Source organism: Mobula hypostoma, chromosome 5, assembly GCF_963921235.1.
Source record: "Mobula hypostoma chromosome 5, sMobHyp1.1, whole genome shotgun sequence".
Lineage (NCBI taxonomy): Eukaryota > Metazoa > Chordata > Chondrichthyes > Myliobatiformes > Myliobatidae > Mobula > Mobula hypostoma.
In genome coordinates this window covers 21372679-21387509 of record NC_086101.1, presented here as the reverse complement: position 1 = coordinate 21387509, position 14831 = coordinate 21372679, and the positions used below count along the sequence as shown (strand labels likewise).

Here is a 14831-nt window from a genome sequence, read left to right as displayed (position 1 = left end):
GCTCACAATACTCCAAGTGAGGCCTCACCAGTGCTTTACAAAGTCTCAACATTACATCCTTGCTTTAATATTCCAGTCCTCTTGAAATGAATGCTAACATTGCATTTGCCTTCCTCACCACAGACACAACCTGAAAACTAACCTTTAGGGAATCCTGCACAAGGACTCCACATCTCTTTGCTTCTCAGTCTTTTGGATTTTCTCTCCATTTAGTAAATAGTCTGCCCTTTCATTTCTTCTACCAAAATGCATGGCCATACACTTCCTGACACCGTATTCCATCTGCCAGTTCTTTGCCCATTCTCCTAATCCGTCTAAGTCCTCCTGTAGCCTCCCTATTTCCTCAAAACACCTATCTTCTTATCGTCCGCAAACTTTGCAACAAAGCCATCAATTCCATCTCCAAATCATTGACATTTAACATAAAAAGAATTGGTCCCATCACAGACCCCTGTGGAACACCACTGGTCATCAGAAGCCAAACAGAAGAGGTTTCCTTTTTTCCCACTCTTTCATCTTGCCAATCAGCCACTGCTTTATTCATGCTGGAATCTGCCCTGGGGCTTGTTGCTTGTTAAGCAACCTCATGTGTTCCACATTGACAAAGGCCATCTGAAAATCCAAGTACACAACATCAACTGGTTCTCCTTTGTTTATCCTGCTTGTTATTTCTTCAGAGAATTTCAACAGATTTGTCAGGCAAGATTTTCTCTTGAGGAAACCATACTGACCACAGTCTATTTTATCATGTGCCACTAAGTACCCCGAGACCACATCCTTAACAATCAATTGCAACATCTCCTCAGCCACTGAGGTTAGGCTAACTGGCCTATAGTTTCCTTTCTTCTGCCTCTCTCCCTTCTTGAAGAGCTGAGTGACATTTGCAACTTTCCAGTCTTCCAGAATCCAGTGATTCTTGAAGGGTCATTGCTAATGCCCACAAAATCTCTTCAGCCACCTCTTTCAGGACGCAGGGATGTACACCATCTGGTCCAGGTGACTTATCTAACTTCAGACCTTTCAGTTTTCCAAGAACCTTCTCTCTAGAAATGGTAACTTCACAGACTTCATGCCCCCAGACACCTGGAACCTCCAACGTACTGCTAGTCATCTTCCACATTGAGGACTGATGCAAAATACTTATTCAGTGCATCAACCATTTCCTCGTCCCCTATTACTACCTCTCCAGCATCGTTTTCCAGTGGTCTGATATCCACTCTTGCCTCTCTTTTACACGTTATGTATCTGAAGAAACTTTTGGTATCCTCTTTAATATTATTAGCTAGCTTACTTTTGTATTCCATCTTTACCTTCTTAATTACTTTTTTTAGTTGCCCTCTATTGATATTTGAAAGCTTCATAAATAATAGTCTACCCGTTTATTTCTTCTGCCAAAGTGCATAACCATACACTTTCCAACATTGTATTTCATTTGCCACTTCTTTGCCCATTCTTCCAATCTATCCAAGTCTCTCTGCAGACTCTCCGTTTCCTCAGCACTACTGGCCCCTCTACCTCTCTTCGTATCATCAGCAAACTTAGCCACAAAGCCATCTATTCCATAATCCACATCGTTGATGTACAATGTAAAAAGAAGCGGCCCCAACATGGACCCCTGTGGAACACCACTGGTAACCGGCAGCCAACCAGAATAGGATCCCTTTATTCCCACTCTCTGTTTCCTGCCAATCAGCCAACGCTGTATCCACGTATGTAACTTTCCCGTAATTCCATGGGCTCTTATCTTGTTAAGTAGCCTCATGTGTGGCATCTTGTCAAAGGCCTTCTGAAAATCCAAATATACAACATCCACTGCATCTCCCTTGTCTAGCCTACTTGTAATTTCCTCAAAAAATTGTAATGTCTCCTGGCCGCTCACCCTCGCCCTTGAGAATGCCAGGGAAACAAACTGAATTATCCCTGATCGTAGCACCAGGGAGGCAACATACCATCCGGATGTCTCTGTCATGCCCACAGAACCTCGCATTTGTTCCTCTGACTAAGGAATCTCCTATCCACACTGCAGTCCTCTTCACCCCTCTGCTGTTCTGAGCCACAGCACCAGACAGCGTGAGAGACCTGGTCACTGTGGCTCCCCCCCCCCCCACCCCCCGCCGTTAGATGATCCTTCTCAATAGTATCTAAATCCGTATACTTATTATTAAGGGAACGGCCACAGGCGTACTCTGCACTCGCTGTGCATCTCCCCTCCTTCTCCTGACAGTCGCACAGCTACCTGTCCCTTACAAGCTAGGGGTGGCTAACTCCCTGCAGCTCCTGTCTATCAGCTCCTCATTCTCCCAAATGAGTTGAAGGTTATCGAGCTGCAGCTCCAGCTCCTTAATATGTTCGCTCAAGAGCTGCGACTCCGCGCACACGGTGCAGATGTGTTTATCTGGACTTCCCACATCCCACACACAGTACCAAATACTGACCCTGGAGCCATTCTCACCAGACCACGCACTAACAGATGTGGAATGAACAAATAAGAACAGAGAGAGAGAGTGAGTAATTTACAAGACAATCTGCCTCACCCAAGCCTGATGAGCCAAAGCCACCCTAAAGACTGGCACACTCAAAGGAATGGCTGTCAAAGAAAGGCTGCCCCTCTTTTTGACATCACAATCTGCCTTGATATGATCATTCACCTCATTGCCTGTCTGTACTGCACTATAGTGTTACACTTTATTCTCCTTTTCGTTACTGCTTTTTTTTTGGTTTTTCCCTCAATGCACTGATGAATGGTATGCAGAACAAAGTGCTCTTTACTGTATATGACAATAATAAACTTAGTTTTCCACACTTAGCTTCTCTCCCATATTCCCATTAGAAGACCCTGGATTCTCCCAACTATACTCAGCTGTGACGAGGTACCTCACATGGGATGGGATGTGAGTGGAAACAGTGGGGAGCACTCAGAGGAACTCACAGGGGGTCACAGAGAGAACGTGCAAGCTCCACACAGACAGCATACAGTGTGTGGGGCGGGGGGGGGGGTCCCTGACATGTCACCTGTAGAGGGAAGTTCTAATGGTGGGGGGTGGGAGGGGAGCAGAGAGGAGGTTGCACCAAGGGATGTCTTGGTGCTCGTTGGTCCGAACTGGAGAGGAGATGTCCTGCCAGATGGCTTGGATCACTTTGCTCAGGGATGGCTGCAGTGGGGAATAAACCTCTTTACAGATGGTGGATTTGCTGAAGAGGGGGTGGAGACAGATGCAGGTGTAACTCTCTGCTCTACTTGCCGTCCCCAGGGACAGACATTGAGTGCCGCTGGAAGATCATCAACCCTTCAGTCTGCTCGAGACGCGTTGGTCTCCTAGCACAACGAGATGTCCATAAGGGAACACTGCCGACTGGCACGCTCCGAGCTGCGGGGGTACCCGCTGAGGGACGTACTGAAACCTGGTGCAGCTAGAATTAATGCTTTGGGGGAATGGCCGCTGTCTGGGCTCCTTCCACTGCCACACACAAAGGGGCTGAGTTACGTGGGAAGACCCTCGAACAGAAAATGGACATTGCGTCAGGGAGCTACGTGAGGGGCGATGGTGCTATGTTTGCTTTTTATTGGTTTTATTCAGATATCGAGCACAGTACCCACCCAATTACACACATGACCAATTAACCAACTAACCCGTATATCTGCGGAATGTAGAAGGAAACCCGCACAGTCAATGGGTGAACATACGAACCCCTCACAAACAGTGGGGGGACTGATGCTGTAAATGCTTTACGCTAACCAATACGCTACCATGCTGCCAAATGGGTGTTGTGTTTTTGTTTCTGCTTTCTCTTACCCTACCGAATGCACCAGGCATGAACGTTAAGGTTAATGCTTTGGACTGTTTGTTCCTTTGTATGTAGTTCTTATCATGAACAGCAGCAGAGGCTAGACTCGAACCTGGGACTCTGAGCTGGGAGGCAGCATCCTTACCTGCTGCTGCCCTGTGCTGCCCAGGGGCGTCTGTGTTCTGGACATTGCTTGTCATGTGAAGAGCGCTTGATGGCTCTGGGCCTGTATTCGCTGGAATTCAGAAGAATGAGGGGTGTCCTCATTAGAACCTATCGAACGGTGAAAGGCTTTGATAGAGTGGATGCCGAGGGGATGTTTCCACTCTCTGTGTGAAGAAGACCCCCTAATGTTCCCTTTAAACTTTTCCCCCCTCAGCCTTAACCCATGTCCTCTGGTTTTTTTCTCCCCTTGCCTCAGTGGAAAATGCCTGCTTGCATTCACTCTATCTATACCCATCATAATTTTATATACCTCTATCAAATCTCCCCTCATTCTTCTACGCTCCAGGGAATAAAGTCCTAACCTATTCAACCTTTCTCTGTAACTGAGTTTCTCAAGTCCTGGCAACATCCTTGTAAACCTTCTCTGCACTCTTTCAACCTTATTAATATCCTTCCTGTAATTTGGTGACCAAAACTGAACATGATACTCCAGATTCGACCTCACCAATGCCTTATACAACCTCATCATAACATTCCAGCTCTTATACTCAATACTTTGATTAATAAAGGCCAATGTACCAAAAGCTCTCTTTACGACCCTATCTACCTGTGACACCATTTTTAGGGAATTTTGTATCTGTATTCCCAGATCCCTCTGTTCTACTGCACTCCTCAGTGCCTTACCATTTACCCTGTATGTTCTACCTTGGTTTGTCCTTCCAAAGTGCAATACCTCACACTTGCCTGTATTAAACTCCATCTGCCATTTTTCAGCCCATTTTTCCAGCTGGTCCAAGTCCCTCTGCAGGCTCTGAAAACCCTCCTCATTGTCCACTACACCTCCAATCTTTGTATCATCAGCAAATTTGCTGATCCAATTTACCATATTATCATCCAGATCATTGCTATAGATGACAAATAACAATGGACCCAGCAGTGATCCCTGTAGCACACCACTAGTCACAGGCCTCCACTCTGAGAAGCAATTCTCTACTACCACTCTTTGGCTTCTTCCATTGAGCCAATGTCTAATCCAATTTACCACCTCTCCATGTATACCTAGCCATTGAATTTTCCTAACTAACCTCCCATGCGGGACCTTGTCAAAGGCCTTACTGAAGTCCATGTAGACAACATCCACTGCCTTCCCTTCATCAATTTTCCTGGTAACCTCCTCGAAAAACTCCAATAGATTGGTCAAACATGACCTACCACGCACAAAGCCATGTTGACTCTCCCTAATAAGTCCCTGTCTATCCAAGTGCTTGTAGATTCTGTCTCTTAGTACTCCCTCCAATAACTTACCCACTACCAACGTCAAATTTACCAGCCTATAATTTCCCGGATTACTTTTTGATCCTTTTTTAAACAACGGAACAACATGAGCCACTCTCCAATCCTCCGGCACCTCACCCGCAGACACCGACATTTTAAATATATCTGCCAGGGCCCCTGCAATTTCAACACTAGCCTTGGCCATTAGGCTCTATAATGAGCCAACCTATAGCTGGGGAAGTGATGACCCTCCCTCCTGTCAGACTGTTTGAGGTAACTTATTTTTTATTCGTTCTTACTTCTCTTCTAATATTTGTATACTTGTATATCTGTGCACTTGTATTTCTACTGTGACACTGTAATTTCCTTTGGGATCAGTAAACTAACTCTCTAGCTACCTATCTATTAGAAATCTGTGGGATCTGTGTTCAAATTTTTTGGAATAAGAACCAGAGAGGAAGAAATAACCAGCTGGAGAAGAACAGTCCCAAAGTGGCCAGCAGGGGGCATGAATGAGTCGGTCAGGACTTGGAAGGAAGCTGAAAACGTGTACATCCCTTGCTGCCATTGGTAGTAGCTACAGGGGGCATTGCCTCAAACCTTCAACATCCATCATGAAAGTTCACTACTATCCGATCATGCCACCTTCTCACAGCTATCACTGGGCACTGAGGTACAGAAGCCTGAAGTCCCACCACCACCAGGTTCAAGAACAGCCATTCACCCATTCAGTTCTGCACAGGAGGAGTGCAGTAGTGATAGGGGATTCCACAGTTAGAGGAGCAGACAGAAAATTCTGTGGATATGATAGAAATATTTGGATGGTATATTGTCTATGTGCCAGGGTCAGGGATGTCTCAGAGAGGTTGAATAGTCGTAAATCGTGCTAGATATTGGTACAAATAACATAGGTAGGAAAAGGGATGAGGTCCTGAACTGGTAATGTAGCAAGTTGCATAGAAAGCCGAAAAGCAGGAGCTCAAGGAAAGTAAGCTCTATATTGCTGCCTGTGCCACGTACCAGTGAGATTAACAGGATGATTTGGCAGATGAACGTGTGGCTGAGGAATTCATGCAGGGCACAGGGTTTCAGATTTCTGGATCATTGGGATTTCTTCTGGAGAAAGTACAACCTGTGCACAAAGTACGGGTTATTCCTCGGGGGCAGGTTTACTGGAGATGTTGGGGATGGTTTAAACTACAAACGTTTGTAATTTGGCAGGGGCATGGGAACCAGAGTTGTAGGACCTGAAGGTGGGACAGTTGGTATACAAGCAGAGGCAGCGTGTAGTGAGACTGAGGAAGGATAGGCAGATGATAGGGTAAAATTGCAGTCAGTGAGATGAGTTTAAGTGTAATATTGGGGCAAAATCAAAAAGCGTGATAAATCCTGATTGAAGGTATTACATAGTATTTGAATGCACATAGTACGCAGAATAAGGCAGATGATCTTGTAGCGCATTTAGAGATTTGCAGGTATGAGGATATGGGCATCAATGAGTAATAGCTGTAAGAAAATCATAGTTGGGATACACATTATATCGAAAGGACGGGCAGGTAGGTAGAGGGGTGAAGTGGCTCTGTCGGTAAAAATTGAAATTAGATCCTGAGAAAGAGGTGGTATAGGATTGGAAGATGTCGTATCGTTGTGGGTAGAGCTAAGAAATTACAAGGGTAAAAAGACCCTGATGGGAATTACATACAGGCCTCCAAATAGCTGTCAGTATGTGGGGTGTAAGTTAGAACAGGAGATAGGAAAGGCATGTAAAAAGGGGAATGTTATGATAGTGAGGGGGGATTTCAATATGCAGGTGCATTGGGAAAATCAGATCGGTTCTGAATCGCATGAGAGGGAATTTGTAGAATGCTTACAAAATGGGTTTTTTGAGCAGCTTGTGGTTGATCACATTAGGACAAAGGCAATTGTGGATTGGATATTGTGTGATGAAGCAGATTTGACTAGGGAACTTAAAATAAAGGAACCCTGAGGAGGCAATAATCATACAATGATATAATTCACCCTGCAAGTTGAAAAGGAGAAGCTAAAATCAGATGTATCAGTATGACAGTGGAATAAAGGGAATTACAGGGGCACGAGAGAGGGGCTGGCCAAAGTCGATTGCAAGGGACGTTGTCAGGGATGATGGCAGAACAGCGATGACAGGAGTTTTTGGGAGCAATCTGGAAGATGCAGGATAGATTCACCCCAAAGATGAAGAAGTAGTCTAAAGGGAAGATGACACAACCATGGCTGACTAGGGAAGTGAAAGGCAGCATAAAAGCAAAGGAGCAAAATAGCACAGCAAAAATTAGTGGGAACTTAGAGGATTGGTAAGCTTTTAAAAACCAACAGAAGGCAATGAAAAATCAATAAGGAGAGAGAAGAAATATGAAGGTAAGCTAGCCAATAATATCAAAGAGGATACCAAAAGTTTTTCAGATATGTAAAGAGTAAAATAGAGGTGACAGTGGGTATTGGACGCTGGGAAATAATGCTGGAGAGGGAGTAATGGGGGGACAGGGAAATAACAAATGAGATTAATAAGTATTTTTCATCAGTCTTCACTGTGGAAGACAGCAGCAGTATGCCAGAAATTCAAGGGGTGCCAGGGAGGCAGAAGTGGGTGTAGTTGCTATTACTAAGGGGAAGGTGCTTGGGAAGCGGAAAGGTCTGAAGTCACAGAGACCAGATGGACAACACCCCAATTCTGAAAGAGGTAGGTGAAGAGACTGAGGAGGCATTAGCAGTCAGCTTTAAAGAATCATTAGATTCTGGAATGGATCCAGAGGACTGGAAAATTGCAAATGTTACTTAAGTCTTTAAGGAAGGAGGGAGGCAAAAGAAATTAAGTTATAGGCCAGTTAGCCTGACTTCAGTCATTGGGAAAATATTGGAGTCCATTATTAAGAATGAGGTTTTGGGGTACTTAGAGGCACATGGTAAAATATGCCAAAGTCAGTATGGTTTCCCTAAGGGAAATCTTACCTGACAATCCTGTTGTCAGGTAAGAGGAGCTGTGGACAAGGGAAGCATTGCATGCGCCTGTGCTGGGCAATTGTACGGAACCGGACTGCTGCTGTCGCACTGAGCTCTGCCTGCTCCAGATATGGTTTAATCCAGAATGAGTTACATTGGTGATTGCTTCCAAACCAGGACCAAGTGACTGGGGTCAGACACACACCTCCTGACCATTCACTGCCCCCAGTTTACGCCGGAGTTTGAGGGTCCAGGACCAGACCCTCAGCAAGCACGCCCCAAGGAGTAAGGGAGTAGGGAGGGGCGATGGAGGGGGTCACAGATAGTGGGGCAGGTTTCTTGTGTCTGGTGAGGAGGCAGAATTTAAAGGGGTTGATCTGAGGAATTCTGGCCTACCAGAGTCTACCCACTCACCTGCAGAGTGGTAATGGCTAGGACAAAGCATCTGATGACTGGTCTTTGAAATGAAGCATTCATTGTCGCTTGTTTTGTCTCCATGGTAGTTGCCTGACCTTCTGAGCATTCTGTTTTTATTGCACATTTCTAACATCTGTGTTTTTTAAAGCATTTGGGCAATCTTGTCAGTCCCATTTCCCTACACACTTCCGTGTAACCCATTCTCTCCCCCTCTCTCTTCCTCAATCTCTCTCAATGTCTTTCTCCCTCCCTTTTAACTCTCTCTCTCTCTCAGCGTCTCTTTCCCTCAACATCTTTCTTCCAATATCTCTCTCCCTGAATGTCGCTCTCTCTATCCCTCTCTCTTTCAACCTCTCTCTCAATGTCTCTTCCCCATCTCTGTCTCTCACAATGACTCTCTCTCTCCCTGTCTCTCCCTTCCTCTCTCCCTCAAAATCATTCTCCATGCCCCTCTTTCTCTCTCCCCCCCTCTCTCACATTCCTTCTCAATGTCTCTCTTTCCTTCTCTCTCTCCATCTCTCACTCATTTTCTCCCCATCTTTCTCCCTCATTCTCTCTTAAACTCCCCCGCTCTCAATGTTGCCCTCCCCTCTCTTTCTCGCTCTCTCCCTCCCACAATGTCTCTCTCTCCTTCTCTCTCACTTTCTCAATGATTCTCTCCCTCTTTCTCAATCTCTCTCTCCCTCTCTCAATGCGTCTCTCCCTCCCTCAATCACTCTGTCTCCATCTCTTTCCATGTTTTCTCTTCCCTCTCCCTCTCTCAATACCTCTCTCCCTTTCATGCTCTTTCTCAATCTCTCTCCATCTGTTCCTCTCTCTCTCATACACTTTATCAATGTCTCTCTCTCCCTTCCTCCCTCTCTTTCATTTTCTCGATGTCTCTCCCTCTCTCTTAATATCTCTTTCTCTCTCTCTCATCACTCTCTCTCTCTCTCTCAATGACTCTCTCCTCTCTCTCTCCCCCACCCCCTCAACCTCTCTATCTCAATCTTCTCTCTCACATCCCTGTCGACTCTCCTACCATTCACCCACATCAGGGGCAACTTAGAGTTGCCAATTAACCTGCAGACCTGGGAGGTGGGAGGGTGTCGCAGCACACAGAGGGAATCCACGTGGTCACAGGGAGAAGGTGCAAACTCCACACACACAGACAGTGCACAAAGTTGGGATCAGACCCAGGACCCTGATGTTTTAAAGCAGCAACTCTATCACCCTGTTGTCTAGTTGGGAACTAGACTCATTTCCTGCAGTGAAGATAATAAACCTAATTCGGACAGATTTCACAACGTGTCAGTTACAGTAATAAACAACAAAGCCTGGATATGGCTTGGTCCATCACAGACAAAGCCCTCCCCGCACTGAAAACACCCACAAGGAGTGCTGCCACAAGAGAGCAGCATCCATCATCAGGGAGACCTCCCACCACCATCCAGACCATCCTCTCTTTTCACTGCTGCCGTTAGAAAGGAGGTGCAGGAGCCTTAGGTCCCACACCATCAAGTCCAGGAGCAGTTACTACCCTACAACCATCAGGCTCCTGAACCAGCGTGGATAATTTCACTCACCTCAACTCTGAACTGATTCCACAACCGTCCTACAGGCTCACTTTCAGGAGCTCCACAACTCATGCTCTCAGTAAATGACACACTCAATATTTTATGAGTAGCTTCTTCCCCTCTGCCACTGGATTTCTGAACAGACTGCGAACCCATGAACATTTCCTCCCTAGTTCTTATGGCGATTTATCGTATGTTTATTTCGAGGTACAGTGCAAAACAGGCTCTTCCAGCCCAACGAGTGGAAGCACCCACCAACCCACCTATCTAACCCCAGCCTAATCACAGGACAATTTACCAATTAACCTGCTAGCCGTGTATTTTTGGAATGTGGGAGGAAACCGGAGCACTCGGAGGAAACCCACACACTCAGGGGAAGGTGGCACCAGAATTGAACTCCAAACTCCAACATCCCCAGCAGTAACAGTGTGGCACTAACCGCCATGCTACCGGGGCCCCCCACACCCACATCTTCTGTCCTCCATGGTACTGCTGCCACAGAACAAAAAATTTCATGACCTATGTCAGTGACAGTAATCCTGATTCTGAATCTGAAACAAAGGTTTTTCACTGTATCTTGGTGCATTTTAAACCAGCGGCTATTTAGCCAGGCAAGTGCAGTGTGCACTGGCAATGGGCTCCCATTCACAGTGAGTGCACTGCCCTGTCCCAGTGTGGGCGGGGGCAGGAAGCCAGGATGACCCCTGCCCCCACAGTAAACCCGTAGCCCTGCCTGCCGCTGGGAGAGGCCGGCGGCGCCTACCGTGTGTCCGTGATTGGTAAACGTGAGAAGCGGCTCCAGGCTGAGGTGCCGAACACCCTGCAGGCGGCAGCTTCCCCTTGCCGCAACGCCGGTTCCGTCCTCGCCCCTGTCTGGGCTTCTGCTCGGCTGGCATGGCTGCACGGGGTCAGGAGGTGCCGATGGGCGGGGGTCCCCCACGCCCTCCTCCTCCTCCTCCGCCTCCTCGCTCTCCCCGGTCTGTGGTGAGGAAGATTCGCGGGTTACCTCTGGACACTGCTACAGGAATCCCTGACACCACGATACCCCAGATGCACAGGAAAACCTCTGAACACAGGATCCTTCCAACCACAGAGACCAAACAGATTGATGTATCTGTCCCATTTCCCCTGGAGAGGCCCTCAACGCATTGGGAGACAACAGATTCACTTGGAGACCCCTTATTCACCAGGACAACCCAGACTCACCAGGACATCCCCGACACTTGAAGGGCCCTACTCACTCCGGAGACTTCAGACACTAGGTGAGCCCAACCCAAAGAGAACCACTCCACCCGACTCAGACTCTCTGGGAGACCCTCAGCCGCGGGACCCCAGACTTACTGGTAGACCGCTACTGATGCAGTGGGAGGGCCCAGCTGAGTGGGAAGCTTCCAACATGGGATTCTCTGTCCCTGCGGTCCACGCAACCACGAGATACCTGCCTCCCAACTCATCGGAAGACCCCTGAATCACTGAGAGACCCCCAACTCCAGAATCTTCCCACCCCTGATGACCCCCTGCCTATGAGTTGAGAGTGAAAGGGCAAAAGTTTAGGGGTAACATGAGGGGGAACTTCTTTACTCAGAGAGTGGTAGCTGTGTGGAACGAGCTTCCAGCAGAAGTGGTTGAGGCAGGATCGATGTTGTCATTTAAAGTTAAAATGGATAGATATATGGACAGGAAAGGAATGGAAGGTTATGGGCTGAGCGCAGGTCGGTGGGACTAGGTGAGAGTAAGAGTTCGGCACGGACTAGAAGGGCCGAGATGGCCTGTTTCCGTGCTGTAATTGTTATATGGTTATATGGTTATACACTCTCTCAGAATCCCTCCGAGCCCAAGGTCCTTCCTGCCCTGAGATCCACTACCCCCTCCCCTTCCCTGAGGATCAACATCCACTCAGCACCCTCCTCCCCCACTGGGACCCTGTTCTGTCCCAGCCACAGTCGGTCACCCTGTGCTGGGTGAGTGGTGTTGGCTGATGATCGGGCGACCTTTAGCCTTGGCAGGGCTGGGGATTCCCCCCACCAACGTGACCCCAGAGAGCGACCAACGCCAGCCCCCGCCTGAGAAGGTTAAAGCTTCACAGTTCACACAAAACCAGGTCACCCGTGGGTGTCAGGACCCGTTAGCTGAACCTCTTGCCGCACATTGCTTACCCAGGAGGTGTCATGGGTGGGGAGGGGAAGGAGCAAGTTAGTCAGCTGTAGGGCATGCCACTAAGCCCTGTCCCTGTCATATGTGTGCGAAGGAGTCCCCCAGGGTCAGTGAGGTGAAGCCCATAGGTTTGGGCTTGATGTTGGTAACAATGACCTGGCTGGGTAAGAGGTGGTGTCTGGGCAGAAAGCTGGGCAAACTGGGCAAGTCTGGTGGTAAGTCCCCACCAGACGGAAAGCCCAAAGTATGGACATGGTCTTGAGAACTTCACGCGTTTACCTTTCCTTATACCTCCCAACCAAGTATTTCCTGGCTTGGCGGGTCGGGGGACTGACCCAGGGGCGTTGCAAGTCCTGTCCAGGCATGCCTCAGTGGGTCATTCAGGACAGAGGCCACACCCAGCTTAATGCGAGACTTACTATATAGATGCAGGTCACTGGGGGCCAATTCACTGCAGGGCAGTGCAGCCCAGCTCCTGAATTTCAGCCTCCCGCCACTGAAGTCTGGTCTCCATCCTCTCCCATTGACTTTAACCCCATCCTTAGGCTGAGGCTGTTTGGCCCATCAAGATCTTCTGTCCAACAAGGTGTGGGTGACCTTTTTCCTTAGAGTGCCTCTCCTCATAGCCACACCGCCCCGCCCCCCCCCACCATCCCTTGATCGCCCTAACATACACAAAACTTTACCTTGAACGTGGTCGCATGGTTAGGGTACAATAGCAGTTTGCCACCTCTTCATTGGTCTTTCTGGATGTGTTTAGAGAGAGTGGGTGGAGGGAAGGGAGCTGCAATGAGGAGCAGGGGGAGAGGCGGTGGGGGAGAACACTCACCAGGCCGCTGTCTGCGCTCGTATCCAGCTCCAAAGTCTCGGGAACAGGTGAAGTCTGGTTGGGCACGTCCTCACCCGGAGTTTCGCCACCCGCTGATGCTGGGGTGGACGTCCCTCCGGGAGGGAGATTGGGCGGATCCAGCACCTGCAAGTAGGTGGAGACTTGGAACCCCTTCTGCGCCGCGCTGCCTTCTGCGATGGGTTCCGACATACCCACTCCTCCGTCTCCCCTGGGTGCTGAGGCAGGCCCCGCGGGATCTGGTCGGGGAAGGTCAGCGGCCGTGAGCAGGGTTCCTGGGTCCAGCGACCCTTCCATCTCCGTTACTGCTGCCGTTGTCTGCTCCTGCACTGCAAGAGAGAAAGGGAATCATCAGCATGGAGATAGAGCGACACCAACACCTCTCCCTGACAACACCGCATGGCTCCCCTCATCCAGCTCACCCTCGGAGCACCTGCTGCATTCCGGGCAGTCCCAGCCATTCAGGATCACACAAAAAGATCCCACAAATGGAAAGGGTGCAGTTTATCAGATTTAGTACAGATGGTTGGAAAGTTGGCGAGGAATCATTACTGAGGAAACAGTGATTGTGTAAAAGAACACTCCCTCAGTACCGAGGGCACAGTGACCATGTACAGGAACACTCCCTCAGTACCGAGGGCACAGTGACCGTGTACAGGAACACTCCCTCAATACCGAGGACACAGTGACTGTGCACAGGAACTCTCAGTACCGAGGACACGGTGACTGTGTATAGGGACACTCCCTCAGTACCGAGGACACGGTGACCGTGTACAGGAACACTCCCTCAGTACCGAGGACACGGTGTCTGTGTACAGTGACACCCCCTCAGTACCGAGGACACAGTGACTGTGTACAGGGACACTCCCTCAGTACCGAGGACACGGTGTCTGTGTACAGGGACACTCTCTCAGTACCGAGCACACGGTGACGGTGTACAGGAACACCCCCTCAGTACCGAGGCAACAGTGACAGTGTACAGGAACACTCCCTCAGTACCGAGGACACGGTGACTGTGTACAGGAACACTCCCTCAGTACCGAGGCAACGGTGACGGTGTACAGGAACACTCCCTCAGTACCGAGGACACAGTGACTGTGTACAGGAACACTCCCTCAGTACCGAGGACACGGTGACCGTGTACAGGGACACTCCCTCAGTAACGAGGACACAGTGACTGTGTCCAGGAACACTCCCTCAGTACCAAGACACACTCCCTCAGTACCAAGGACACGGTGACTGTCTACAGGGACTCTCCCTCAGTACTGAGGACACGGTGACCGTGTACAGGGACACTCCCTCTGTACCAAGGACACGGTGACCATGTACAGGGACACTCCCTCAGTACCGAGGACACGGTGACTGTGTACAGGAACACTCCCTCAGTACCGAGGACACAGTGACCGTGTACAGGAACACTCCCTCAGTACCGAGGACACAGTGACCGTGTACAGGAACACTCCCTCAGTACTGAGGACACGGTGACCGCGTACAGGGCCACTCCCTCAGTACCGAGGACACAGTGACTGTTTACAGGAGCTCTCAGTACTGAGGACACAGTGACTGTGTACAGGAACACTCCCTCAGTACCGAGGGCACAGTGACCGTGTACAGGAACACTCCCTCAGTACTGAGGACACGGTGACCGTGTTCAG

At 48.9% G+C, this 14831-nt stretch overlaps 1 protein-coding gene across 1 annotated transcript in view; it reads right to left on the bottom strand.

Moving 5' to 3' along the window:
* LOC134346665 (uncharacterized) overlaps nucleotides 1-14831 on the bottom strand; it is a 41808-nt gene that overhangs the window by 6746 nt on the left and 20231 nt on the right. The window contains exons 2-3 of the mRNA XM_063048159.1: nucleotides 13159-13505; nucleotides 10939-11154 (exon numbers count right to left, since the gene is read on the bottom strand). Of these exons, the coding sequence (XP_062904229.1) occupies nucleotides 10939-11154; nucleotides 13159-13473 (531 nt within the window). The 5' untranslated portion in view covers nucleotides 13474-13505. The remainder of the gene's footprint in view (nucleotides 1-10938; nucleotides 11155-13158; nucleotides 13506-14831) is intronic.